Source organism: Talpa europaea (genome assembly GCF_964194135.1).
Source record: "Talpa europaea genome assembly, chromosome: 9".
NCBI lineage: Eukaryota > Metazoa > Chordata > Mammalia > Eulipotyphla > Talpidae > Talpa > Talpa europaea.
The window spans coordinates 65,914,252-65,928,552 of record NC_140076.1 but is presented as its reverse complement, the minus strand read 5'-3'; the positions used below and the strand labels follow the sequence as shown (position 1 = coordinate 65,928,552).

At 45.3% G+C, this 14,301-nt stretch overlaps 1 protein-coding gene across 1 annotated transcript; it reads right to left on the bottom strand.

Moving 5' to 3' along the window:
- Positions 1-3,557: 3,557 nt before the first annotated feature.
- On the bottom strand, positions 3,558-11,865 carry RPL26L1 (ribosomal protein L26 like 1; the record flags this gene model as incomplete). The annotated part of the gene is made up of 3 exons (XM_084241913.1): positions 11,692-11,865; positions 4,639-4,779; positions 3,558-3,686 (listed from the first exon to the last, which is right to left on the bottom strand). The coding sequence occupies exons 1-3, from the start codon at positions 11,857-11,859 to the stop codon at positions 3,558-3,560; spliced, it is 438 nt and encodes a 145-aa protein (XP_084098039.1). The 5' UTR covers positions 11,860-11,865.
- Between the last annotated feature and the right edge of the window lie 2,436 nt (positions 11,866-14,301).

Sequence of the window (14,301 nt, the reverse complement as noted above, 5' to 3'; positions counted from 1 at the left end):
CTGTAGTGCTGGTGAAAGCTTGATAGTGCTGTCTTTAACTCCTGTGCCACCAGGGAGGCCCTGTTGCTTATCTTTTTAAAAAGTTAAAGACCAGTGAACAAAGACCCAAGTACCACCAGATGGGAACTGCTCAGTATGTGTAGCATCAGTGAAGTACACTGGGCTTGTGGCTAATTGAGTTCTGTTTGGTTCTTAGATGATTCAATTACTTGCCTATCCACCTCACATTGAAAGTTCTGGAGCTGCACATTCATATCCAAGAATGATATGGAAAGACATTAAGAAGCAGTTCTCTGAAGTCTAAAAGTTTGAATGTCCCAAAATAGCACGAGGGGACTCACTAAAGTAAATGGACATCTGCACATCTGAGGAAAGGTCAGTGGGAAACTGTTAAATTCAAAGTCATTCCAGGAAATATGCTGAAACCAGTGGGGCCTGAGCCTTGGTGGATAGGCCCATACATCCAGCATTTCCCAGTTCCTGTTTCCTATAGCAGCCAAAACACAATACTGCTGCCCTTAAATCCTTCCCTTCATTCAAGACTCACCATTTGTCTAAACCTTTGAGAAACTTTCCCTCTGCTCCTGTAAACAACCTTACTGCCAATCTCCTCTAAAAGATAATAGCTGAAATTTGCTGAGCATGCTGTGCTCAAACACAAAGCATCTCATATAGTAAGTCTCACAACTCTATGATACGTCCTCTTTTCATTGAGGCCCAGAGAGGTTAGGCAATTTGTGCAAGGTAACAGAGCTAGCTGTTGACAGAGCTAGGAGTAAAGCTCTGGGAGGTTTGACCCTGAGCTCTTGCTCTTAGATCATGCCCTGTGATTCACATGACTCAGCATAAGCAGTCTGCTATGATTCGGATGCTTTTGTGGAGTATAGCTCTCAAAGCCTTTACCTATCACTTGTATGGCACAAGTTGCTGAAAATGTGACTTCTTATCAGTTTACTGATAAGGGTAATGGCTAAAGCCTAGAAACTAGACCAGACATTGGAGTACGCTGTCCTTGCTATTTATTACGTATAGTAAGACATCTGACTTTTATACACTTAGGGATTTCAAAAGTGTTGAGAATGAAAACAAAACTCAAAAACAAACTACCTTACTGGCTGATTTATCACACTATCAGACAGAGCTCAGGAAGTCGATACCATGCTGTCATGCGTTGGGCACCTACTGTTTTATGTGCCAATTTCTTTTTACATATTTGATATATATTCCACAATTTAACAAACTTATCTGGTTGTAAATATCACATAAAGTTCGTGTGAGACCTATATTTAAACACAAGACTTGAAAAAGTCTCTCTTTGGACCTAGTCACAGGATCTCCAGGTAAGCAAGGAGAGACTATTAGAAGTGCCCATGTGACTCCTAAAGTCAGGTGAGCCTGGTGGGGCACTACTTTAATTTTCACAACCTTGAAGATATGCATGTCTAGCTTCTTCTTCCTTTTTTTAAAAGATTTATTTATTTATTTATACAATTACTGGGTACAGGCAGACGCGTGGGAGGGTGAGAGAATTCACCAGAGCTAGAGTGGGGAACAGAACAGGCAGGCTGATGAAATACACTGCCGAGGGGAGCAGCGGGCATGGCAGGAGAGGTCTGAGCACCATGTGGGACTCTTGCTGGTGGCCGGGGATCGAACCGGCACTGCAGAGGCTGCGGACAGCTTTGCAGCCCAGTGCTCAACCGCTGCACCACCACGGGAGGCCCATGTCTAGCTTCTTACACAGAAAATCAGAGGTTCATAAAAATGACCACACAAGGACCAGGGAAGCATTTGAATCCAGGTGTATCTGGCTCCAGGACATTATTATTCTGCCTACTTTTAAATCAAAGTTAGAATGCATACCATTCTGTGCTTTATGTCACTAACTTGTGAAATCATTACCTGCATGTCCAGTCAATGTCAGAATTAGGAATACAAGTAAACTGACCTGTAAAAGCAGTGTGTTTTTATACTCACAGCATGTGAAGTGTGCTCAGAAATATCTCTTTGATCTTGGTATCTTGTATCTGTATTTTCCGAGAGACAGGAAGGCAGGGCGGGTATTATGTTTTACCAGTGAGAAAACAGAAACTCTGAGACGAGTAACTCAAAGGCTCACGACTGTCCAGTGGCAGAACTAGAGATTGACCTTGATGGTTTATGACTATGACTTCCTCACTCAGCAGCACTAATGCCAACTCAAGCTCTTCTCTCTTCTATACACAGGTCCAGTCTCTGAACAGACACCAATAAAGGGCTGAGAAGAAAAAACCACCAGAGACAGCTGACTGAAGTGGGAAGTGACTGACTTTTATGTAGTCAGGCCTGGGTTCAAATCTTGACTCTTTCAGACTCTCTGGGATTTAGACAATTAAACTAAGCTCACTTTCTTTAATTAGTCAAAATGTGAAACGGAAATAATTCTGGTTCAAATAACATTTATTAAAATATTCCTAAGTACCAGATAAGCCGTATATAACTAGAGAGCCAAAAAGGGCTCAGTTTGATGCATTTTCATGAATAGATTACCACAGGGACAAGGCAGTTTAGATGTGGCTCTGTAGCTATAAGATGACAAGTACTGGGCCTCCCTGGTGGCGCAAGGGGTTAAGCACTGCACTATGAAGCAATCCACAGCCTCTGCAGCACAAGTTTGATCCCTAGCCAGCCAGGGAAAAACCCACATGGTGGGGCAGACCTCTCCTGTGTTGCCCGCTGCTCCCCTCAGCAGTGTGTTTCAGTCGTCTGCCTGTTCTGCTCCCGACTGTCTCGGGTGAATCCTCTCACCCATGCATCTCTGGCCTGTGCCCCAGCTCTTGTATGCATAAATAAATAAATCTTAAAAAAAAAATTCAAATGAGTTTATGTGAAAAAAAAAATATATATGACAAGTACCTGGTGAAGTTAGGTCTGTAGTCTAATGAAAACAATAAGAAGGCAAATAAAAACTGTCTATGAGCTTAACTTTGCCTCTAGGCTGTCAGTTTTCTGAGTTTGCCCTAGGACATGCAAATGGTACCCACAAAGTCAAGACTGTGGGTAGGGCAGCATGCATGGGGTTTGGTGGGCACATGAGGGAGGACATTGGCTGGAGACAATCTGTCAGGCCTGAGAGACAAGGGCACAGAACAGCACCTGCTCAGTAGGACACTGCATGTCACAGTTCACATCATGACCACCGCTGACTGGGACAACCCCTACATCAGGGACCAGGGATGGTGCTTTGTACCCCAGCAGCATGACGGTTCAAGCAGCAGGCTGTCCTAACCCTGCCACTACTGTTGTGCTGCTCTGCAGATTAAACACATGAAACTAGCAACAGACTGACAAGATGGACTTTATCTATAAATCAATGTAAATTCCATTTGGAATTAGGAAACAATTCCAATTTTTATTCATAAAGTTATTAAAACAACAAAAGTAAACTTCCAGAGCCACATATTAATACAAAAACAAAAAGGAAATGAAACATTCCAGAGACATCTAAAAATGTTTCAAAGGATACATACTATGCTAAAAATTCACAGTGAAATTGTGGGTTGCATAATACGTCATACTCATTCCTGCATCTTCTCAATAAGTTCTTCCTTGTATTTGCCTTTCTCTTTTCCAACTTGTCGTGATTTGGCTTTGCGTTCAAGAATTTTTTTCCGATCTTTGTCCAGTTTTAGCCTGGTGATAACCACCTGTTACGAGAAAACATTTTATTTTTTATTTTATTTTTTTTAAAAATATTTATTTATTTATTTACACAAGCACTGGGTACAGTCAGAAGCATGGGAGAATGAGAGAATTCACCAGAGCCAGAGCGGAGAACAGAATAGGCAGACCGACAAAACACACTGCTGAGGGGAGCAGCAGGTGCGGCAGGAGAGCTCTGTTGCGCCATGTGGGACCCTCGCCAGCGGCTGGGGATCGAACCGGTGCTGCAGAGGCTGCGGGCAGCTTCGCAGCCCAGTGCTCAACCGCTGCGCCACCAGGGGAGGCCCCATTTTTTTTTTTTAATGGAAAGGACATAAACCATAATTATCGTGTACAACAGTTTCCCTTAACCACCCACTGTAGCTTGGGTTCGTTCTGCCACCCACCCTGGGTTCTAGGAGACCATTAGGTAGTTTGAGGTAATATTAGTGATGAAATTATCACTCGGCACAGGTATTTCTGGTTTTTCTATCTTCCTTTGGCTGGCAAAATGCATTGTATAAAAACATCTGCATTCCCACTACCTACTGTGAAATACAGAGATTACAAAGATAAGACATCAACCATTCTGCCCTTGAGGACAGACCCTATGATACAATGTATAATACAGGAAGACCACATAGGAGGACCAGCAAATTCCATTAGTAAGAAATGGTCTCCCTTCTTCTCCCTCTGGACATTATCTAGTGGGAAGAGAAATCTAGAATCCTCTTGCTATAGGTGTAAAGACAGAGCTTTCACCAAGGATGACAAATCAGGTAAGAAAAGAACCTGGATCCTTAATGGTATCACTAAGCCAATGAATCAATCCAGCCTGCCTGACTTCCCTCTGTAAATCTTCACCAGGGCCACTGTGTTGACAGTACCAGTATGTCAGTAACTCTGGCGGTGGCACTATGCTACACAGCTGCTACCACAGGTCAGCCCGGGCCATACCTTGCTCGGATGAATGCCCACATGGACAGTTGTGCCATTAGCCTTCTCACGCTGCACCCGCTCGATGTAGATGACATATTTCTTTCTGTACACCTGGACTACCTTGCCAATCTGCTGACCTTTGTAGTGTCCTCGAACCACCTAAGAGAAAACACGAAAGAGAATTTCTCCCTATTTTTAATACATGTTCACAGTGAGAAAGCTGATAAATAGGAACACAGAAGCTGAACACACTAGTTTTTAGACAAAAGCAGATTAAGCCTAGCAGTCAGAAATCACCATTTTTTTCTGTTGCAAATCTGCTTTGTGTTGGAAATTCTTGACTTGAATTTTTTTTCTTTGCTTGTATGAACAAAAAATTCCTTTAACTAGGTAGGATGGTCAACACAGAACTACTCCTGATAGTAAAAACAAAACCAAAAAAAAAAAAAAAAAAAAAGGAAAAAGTATAACCATTCTCAGGACCTAAAAAGAGAAGAATGTTTAAAGATTTATACTGATAAATCTTCAAAAATGGGGCCTCCCTGGTGGCGCAAGGGGTTAAGACGCAACCTATGAAGCTCATCACAGCCACTGCAGCACAGGTTTGATCCCCAGCCAGGGAGGAACCCACATGGCGTGGCAGATCTCTCCTGACTCACCCGCTGCTCCCCTCAGCAGTGTATTTCAGTCCATCTGCCTGTTCTGTTCCCTACTCTGTCTCTGGTGAATCCTCTCATCCCCCAAAACTCAGGCCTGTACCCCAGTTCTTGTATGTATAAATAAATCTTTAAAAAAAAAAAGATTTATACTGAGATCACACATGAAACCATGTAAAATCTGTTTTCAAAAAATAATGTATGACCCAGTAGAGTGGTGAAGCTATGACCCTTTAAGGGAAAACAGACTACACTTGCTGTGTTAGAATACAGTCTGGGGCCTCCGCTGGTGGCACAGGCAGTTGAGCGCTATGCTGTTAAGCTGTCGCAGCCTCTGCAGCGCCAGTTTGATCCCGGTCAGCCCGCAGCCCGCGAGGGTCCCACATGGCACGGCAGACCTTTCTTGTCGCGCCTGCTGCTCCCCTCAGCAGTGTATTCCATCAGTCTGCCTGTTCTGTTCCCCGCTCTGTCTCTGGTGAATCCTCTTGCCTTCCCACGCATCTGGCCTCTACCCCGGTTCTTGTATAAATAAATAAATCTTTAAAAAAAAAAAAAAAAGAATACAGTCTGAATCTTGTTGCATAAACATATATGGCACAAAAAGCAATGGGAAGGAAAGATATGCAAATGTTGGTAATGGCTGCCACTAAGCAAGAAGTGGGATTACAGATAACTGTTCTAAAATTTAAATTCTTCCAAATTTCAAGGTTTCTACAACTAACACATACACCTTATAGTTAGAGGAGGGAAAAAGAAAATGTCAAATTAAAATCTCATGGACTATTCTCACACACTAAAAACTGCTCATACTCAACTCTTCAAAAACCAGCTACATTACAGCACCTCTAAAGGCAAGAGTCTATTACACAGAAGTCACAATACAGGAGATGTTGATTAGAGGAAGTACCACAGAGAAAGATCAAGAGACTTAATTCTCCTAAAATGTCAGCCTACTTTGTTCTGCTTACTTTCCAAAGTGACTTTTTTTTTTTTTTTTAAGATTGATTGATTGATTGATTGATTGATTCAAGCACTGGGTACAGTCAGAAGCGCAGGAGGGTGAGAGAATTCACCAGAGCCACAGCAGGGAGCAGAACAGGTAGACCTACGAAATACACTGCTGAGGGGAGCAGTGGGCGGCAGGAGAGGTCTGCGCGCCATGTGGGACCCTCACCCAGTGGCCGGAATCGAACTGGCGCTGCAGAGGCTGTGGGCAGCTTCGCAACCCAGCGCTCAACCACTGCGCCACCAGGGAGGCCCCTCCAAAGTGACTTTCAAATTGAAAAAGGACAGCCAAGTCTCACTGAACATCCACCAGAGTCCGGATGGTGAGTCTTACTGGGAAGTCTGTGAGAAAGTCCCCTTAACTATCATCTAGATTAAATGTTACTACGTCATCTGGAAAATGTTACTAAATGAATCTAAAGCAACAGTCTGGACAAGGAGAAGAGGACACACACCAGAGCAGTGAGGAGACAGGATAAGAGTAAACTGACTGGACTGGAAAGGTGAGGGGGAAGAGGCAAGGATGACATCCAGAGTATGGTTGGGTGACTGCGTGGATGGGTTTGCCTTTCCCAGAGCATGGGACGTGTAGGGGAAAAAAAACATTTTAAGAGAAACTAGCTTGGTATGGAACATGTTGAAATGAGGCATCTGGTAACATTACAGTGGAGAATTTCACACACAGCTAGAAGGACAAGTGGGTCTGCAACAGAGATCTGGAGTCAGTTGCGGGAAGGCAATTCCAAGTCTGATTTTGTTCATGGAGTTGGTGGTGTGAGAGGGCAGGGTACAGAAATCTGAGAAAAGTCAACATTTTGGAAGAGCTTGCAAAAGAAGTGGCCAGAGGGAATGGGAAACAGCAGTCAAGAGAATGTCAAATGTGATGGCAAGGTCAACTAGAAGAAGGATAAAGTAACAGATATGACAAGGTGGTCACTGGTTAAGAGCGCTTTCAGGGAAGGAAGCTATTTAAGTAAGGTGATGAGTTCACCAGAGGAGAGAAGACAAAGATGAGAAGAGTCCCAAGAAGCTTGGCTCTGAAGAGGGTAAGAGAGGTGTGTGAAAAGGTATTTTAATTTAAGAGGGAAAAACATGAATGTGTTTTAAATGCTGATGAGAGAGAACAAGGATGAGGAAGAGGGAAAAGTTCTAAGAGGATAACGAGAACAGAATAGCATATAGCAGCAGATGGATTAGCTTTAGATAGAAATGGAGAGAGCTACCACTTTATTATAATAGGGGAAAATGAAGACAAAAGAGGTGGCACTGCAAAAAAATCAGAGGGTGTAGGGTCAGAAGTTCTAAAGGGTCCAAGGTGCTAGTTTCTGTTTTCTTTTTAAAGGAGGTAGGACAGGGGGCCTCCCTGGTGACACAGGGATTAAAGTCTCAGCACTATCAAGCTATCACCAACCACTGCGTCCTGAGTTTGAGCCCCTGAGTTTGATCCCTGGCCAGAGAGCTAATCCACATGGCGTAGCAGACCTCTCCTATCTTGCCCGCTGCTCCCCCCTCAGCAGTGTATTTCAGTAGATCGCCCTGTTCTGCTCCCCACTCTGTCTCTGATGAATCCTCTCACCCCCACGCCGCATCTCTGGCCTATACCCCAGTTTTTTTATGCATAAATTAAATAAAATAAATCTTTTTTTAAAAAAAAAAAAGGTCTATGGCAGAGTTATGGTGATGGTTACATGGTTTTATATCTGCCAAAACTCAGCTATGCATTTTATTATACATAAACTATGCCTCAGTTGAAAAAAAAGAACCTCAAATTGAAGATCATTCTTTCCTTCCTCTGAAGGGACAATAAAAGATGGTGGGGCCTCCCTGTTGCCCTAGGGGTTGTCTTTTTTTTTTTTTTTTTTAAAGATTTATTTATTAATACAAGAACTGAGGTATAGGCCAGAGGTGCGGGAGGGTGAGCGAATTCACCAGAAACAGAGCGGGGAACAGAATAGGCAGACTGAGGAAAACACTGCCGAGGGGAGCAGCGGGCAAGATAGGAGAGGTCTGTCTCGCCAGACAGTTCTCCCTGGGTTTCTCCCTGGCTGGCCAGAAATCAAACCGACGCTGCTGAGGCGCTCAACCCACTGCGTCATTGGGGAGGTCTAAGTCTTAGCGTTATCACCTCTATGGCCTGAGTTCCATTCTCCACCCAGGGAGCTAACTCACATTGTGCAGCAGACCTCTTCTGTCTTACCACTGCTCCCCTTAGCAGTATATTTCAGTAAATCCACCTGTTCTGTTCCCCACTCTGTCTCTGGTGAATCCTCTGACACCCCTCCCCACACCTCTGGACTACACCCCAGTTGTTCTATGCGGGGAAAAAAAAAAAAAAGGATGCTATGGTATAGTATTGTTTAAAGAATTTGCGGAGGGTTTTCTGATATTTCGAGACAGGGAGGAACTGACATTTAAGATGACCTGAAAAATGGTAGTCAGATAAAGAAAAGGAAGAGCCTCAGGCAGAGGGAGTGTTCTTCCTGAGTACCCAAAGAGAGAGATGAAGGCGTATTAAGAACGTGAAAGAGACAGTGTTCGAATTACAGAGCATGTAGGGAAGTCGAGGATGAAACAAGGCTGGCAAAGTAGATCAGGACTGGATTACACAGGGCCTTGTAGTCAATGATTTTAGATTTTTCAGTTAGCACATCAAACATGACTGATAGGTTTTAAGTAGAATATGATTTGCAAAAATACCCCTCTCTGGAGATTGTCTGACAAGGTTAAGACTGGAAGCTGGAGATGTCTGGAACTAAACGGGAAATGTAAAGATGTGGTTAGATTTAAGATTTATTTTGAAGGTAGTATATTAAAAGAAGGGGATTGCTAATATACTAAAAGAAGGGGACTGGGGAGAGAGAAGGGTAATTTAAAGGATTATGGCACTGCAAGTGGAGACAGCAGTATTGCTTATTTGGGTATGAAAGATTACAGATTTTACATGAATCAGATTTTTTTTTAAAGATTTATTTATGCATAAAAGAGCTGGGGTGTAGGCCAGAGGTGTGGGGGGTGGGGGATTGAGAGGATTCACCAGAGACAGAGTGGGGAACAGAACAGGCAGACTGACGAAATACACTGCTGAGGGGAGCAATAGGCGAGTCAGGAGAGGTCTGCTGTGCCATGTGGGTCCGCTCCCTGGAGGGGATCATACTTGTGCTGCAGTGACTGCTGACTATGCTTCATAGTGCTGAGACTTAACCCCTTGCGCCACCAGAGAGGGCAAGAAATTCAGATTTTAGAGGTGGCTTAAGTGTTAGGCTTAACAGCACTCTAGAGTAAGAAACTTATGATGTCTGTCTATGAGAGCTAAATAAACACATTCAGCAGGCAATTGATTCAGCAGGTGTTTGCTCAGAAAAATGACTTGGACTGGGATGTAAAAGAGGGACTGGTGAGCAAACAGCAGACATTTAAAGCTCTCAGAATAGATGTTATCACCTAGGTAGAACAACGCCAGTAGACCAGGTGCAGGTCCTGACAAACTCCAGCATTTGGAGATCAGGCAGAAGAGAAATAGGCAGCAGAGATGTCTGAGAATTTAGAAGTTGGGCCTGAAGCATCACAGAAGCAAAAAGGACACCATTTCAAGAAGTAAGGTGATGCCACCTATGCCAAATGTTACTGAAAAGTCAAGGATGATGATATGTCCATTCTGATTTAGTCATAAAGAGGTGATCTCAGACAAAAGTAGATTTTATAAAGTAGTGCGACAGATATCAGATTGGAAGGGGTCCAAAGTGAATAGGAGGAGAGGAAGTGTAGATATTCTTTTGAGGAGACTGCCCAAATATGTGGATCAGAGATTAGTAGCTGGAAGGAAATGTGAGGCTGGGAAAATAAACCACAGTTTCCAGTTTCCTTGCAAAATCAAAGAATCTGACCATGAGCCCTCTTCCTGATTGTAGCAATGGGCTGGGAGGTTCATGACTAACCCCCTTAAACAACACATGAGCTTTTCAGTTGTCATTTTCTTGTCATCAGTCCACTTCCATAATTTAATTTGCCTAACTAGCTGCCTATACACTTTTATAGTTCCCCCATCCTAGAACATGTCTGATGGGAAGGATCCAGAAGAGTAGTCAAAATTATTGACCATGCCTCTGAACTATTCTTTCCATTCCATTCCTGCCACAACTAAGCCTAAATTATCCCTGTGTCCAATCTTTTGCTCCTCAAAATATTCCTCACACCTTTTCAGGTTTTCCTAAAAGCCTAATATCTTAGATACACTGAATCCCTTAGTCTTAGCTCATTTCATTCTCTAAAACAATGGTTCTCAACTGGGGAAAGCAGGGATGGGATGGGTCTCGCCCCCTATGGACATTTAGCAATATTGGAAATATTTGTGCTTGTCTGTACAGAGTGCTACTAGTATCTAGTGGGGACAAGAGGCCAGAGATGTTGCTAAATATCCTACAACATACAGGAGAGCTCCCCACAACAAAGAATGATCTTGCCCAAGATGTCAATGACCCTGAAGTTGGGAAACTTTGCTCTAAAAAGGTGAGCCTCTTGATATCTAGAACAGCCTGGCAAGAGTTCAATAAATATTTCTTCATGGGGGCCTCCCTGGTGGCGCAGGGGTTAAACACAGCACTATCAAGCTAGCAGCAGCCAGTGCAGCATGAGTTCAATCCCCAGTCAAGAAGCTAACCCACATGGCGCAGCAGACCTCTCCTGCCTCGCCCTCAGCTCCCCTGAGCAGTGTATTTCTGTAGATCTGCCTGTTCTGCTCCCCACTCTCTCTGATGAATCCTCTCACCCCCCCCCCCACACCTCTGACTTACACCCCAGTTCTTGTGTGCATAAATAAATCTTAAAAAAATAAATATTTCTTCATGGAAAGACTATGGCCCCTGCCTATTTCACTCACCTCCACTACCTCCTCCTTTCCCTACAGGATAGAGGTTCATACTTTCTCACATGGGCCATTCTCTCTCCTAATCTTATCCTCTGACTTAATGCTGCTTCTCTACTTTCACTGCTTCCATTAAACCGGATGACACCAAAACAATACTTTCATCTCCGTACTTTCCTCTGCAGACTCTGGTTTAAAGAGTCAATCTGAGCAAGGCCTGACACACTAGCAGCCACGGGGTTAAATCAAAAAGCGGAGATCTTAACCAACATGAGATATATGTATAATATATATATATATACTTTAATTGTTATTATTAAAGAATTGGAGCGCTCTTCATTAAGCTGAGCGGGTACTCTCTAGTGACTCTGGGTCCCATTTCCAGTCTAAGACATCTGCAGGGTCACATTCTTTGCCACAATCCTGAGGGCACGTGAGTCTGACACCCCCAGGTCCGAGGCCACATCACGCTCTGCGCACAGGTGTGGCCCGCGCACCACGCTACAGGGTAACCGGGCCTTCGGTAGCTGGAAACGGAGGGAAACGCACCTGGACTTCATCGTCTTTGCGGATGGGCATGGAGCGGACGTTGTATTTCTGCCGCAGCTCCTTGGACAGCGGGGATGACATGATCTTCCTGCGCACGTGCGAGGGGGCGTTGAAGTGGCGTTTGCGGTTTTTGCTGCGGTCCGAGGTCACGAAGGGATTGAACTTCATGATAACCGTCTGCAAAGGGCGGCGAGGGGGACGGGCAGGGGTGCTCGTGGGACGCCAGGCGCGCTCCGCCCAGGTCACGCCTCCCCACGGCGCGCAGGTACTGGGGGCGGGGGTGGTGGCGAGGGAGGCGAGGACCTGCGCTCGAGAAGGCGACAGGGAGGAAGGGCATAATGGGCAATTTAGGGGTGCGGGCGCGCGCGGGAGGGCGCGGCCGGCCGGTGGGGTAGGGCCGTGGAGAGTGGGGCGCCGGGGCCTGGAGGCGGACTGAGGGCGGGGCGCCCGGCGGAGGAGAAGGCGTGTTGGGGATCACGCGGAGACTCCTGGGGAGCCCGGCAGTCCCGGGCCCGAGGGGAGGGGCCCTACAGGCCGCGGGCTTCCAGTCAGAGAAAATACCGGCCTGAAACTTACCAACCTGGCGCGGACTAGCTCGGGCCGCGAGCGCGCAGGGCCGGAAGGGAGGCCCCGGGAAGGGCGAGCCTCAGGCCAGTCGGCGCGAAGCTGAATGGCGCCCCCTGCGGCTCGGAGTGGGATCGCAGTGGCTGGTTCTAAGGGGTATCTAGAGAGCTGCGTGGCTCCAGGGGTCACCACCAAAACCCCGAAGAAACGGAGCCGCTGGGGAGAAGTGACTTGCTTTTGTAGGGCCTGCAGTAGAATCGCGTTGATATTCTTCAGTAGGTACACCGAGTCTCTTTCCTATTCCAATCTCTTCGTTGCCCTCTGCAGAGGTCATGTAGGTATATTGTTGGGTACTTTACAAACATTGTTGCTCCACATGCAATTGGCTGTCTTGCTTCCACATCACCACCAAGAAGCTTGTTCAAAATGAAGATTTTCGTGCTCCATCACAGAACTACAGAACCAGGCAGTTGGCAGGTAGGGGTGAGGGAATCTAAATTTAAAGCGATTCACTTCCTCGTCCTTCCCCACTTCCACGTCCCCGAAAGATTTTGAGGCACACCAATGTTTGACAGTCGTTGCGAACCAACCACTTGACTTTGCAAAAACTCTCCCCTAGTGTTTTAGCCCTGTTCGGAAGTACTGGGGTTGCAGAGTCAGACCTGGACCCAAGTACCCCTCTTCATGTTGCTGGACCTTAGGGGGACGCCTCAATGTTACTGAGCCTTGGTTTCCTTCTCTGTGAAATGGGGATGCTCCTAGTAGGAGCCTTGTTATGAGACTAAATGAGTTCATCCATGTGGAGTGTCCAGAACAGTGTCAGGCAAATAGCCCTCAAAGACAGCAGTTATTCCTAGTAAAAGCAGAGGACAATCCTAAGGCAGGGTCTCACATTCACCAGAGTTCTCTTTGCCATTAGTTCCTGATAATGCAGACTGCGAACATTCTGTGTTTGATATAAACACGTGCATGCGTCACGCTGCCTGAAGCTAGGGTAGGACTCTCCCTTTTTTAACTCAGCTAGAGACCCGCTAGTGCAGCTGGGATTCTGTGGCTGCAACGAGGCCTGTGGCCCTGCCCCTGTCGTCCAGGCCCCACGCATATCAGGCCCTAGTTCCCACCCAGCCCAACCAGGTCAAGCCTGCCCTATGCCTCCAGTCCAGGAGGATTGCCCCAAGGTGCAGATGCCACCCTTTGGCACTCCTTGGCCCCTGGGGATGAAACTATTCTGGCTCCACAGTGCAGGAGACTTCCAGTGATTGACTGATCGATTGATTCAAGTCCTGAATGTTTAGTGCTTGCTGTGTGCTAGATGCCAGTGATAAGAATATGTGTTGCTCATTTAACAGATGGCCACCCTGAAATTTAAATGGGGATGTCTTGCCCAACTCCGGCATGCCCTGTGCTGTCTCCCAGTTTTTAGTATTTCCTGACACTTGGTGGTGACATTGTTAAATATTAGCATTTTCCAATAATCCTCAAGGAGGGCCATCAGTCACTTCATGGCCAAGCAGGAGAAGATGCTGTTATAACTGAGTGAACACAGAATTTCAGACAGTTCTTCTAAGAACAGTCCTTCCAGTATTTATCAGATCCAACTGCCCCCATAAGTTTGTTCATTTATTCATGCATTCATTCACTCACTTTGTGTCTGTCACATTCAATTAAGGCGTGTACTTTTAAAAAAATATAATGTTATTGCACATTTAATAGACTATAGTGTAGTATAAACATAACATATATGCACCAGGAAACCAAAAAATGTGTGTGATACTCTTTATTGTGACACTTGTTTTGTTGTTGTCTGGAACCCAACTCTCACTTGGGTATTTGGTAACTACAAAAATACAGGGCAGTGTTAAGCACTGGGCATTACTCCAAAGAATTGCCTTTTTACAAAGCAAGAAAATCTGGTGTATTCATGTTCAACCACGGCCTGGGACTGTCATTCTAACAAGGGTTTAGTGGCATTGGCTACTATTTTGCCTCATGCCAACGTAGGGAAGCATATAAAGAGATTGCTGTAGAAGCCCCCAGGCCTAGCAC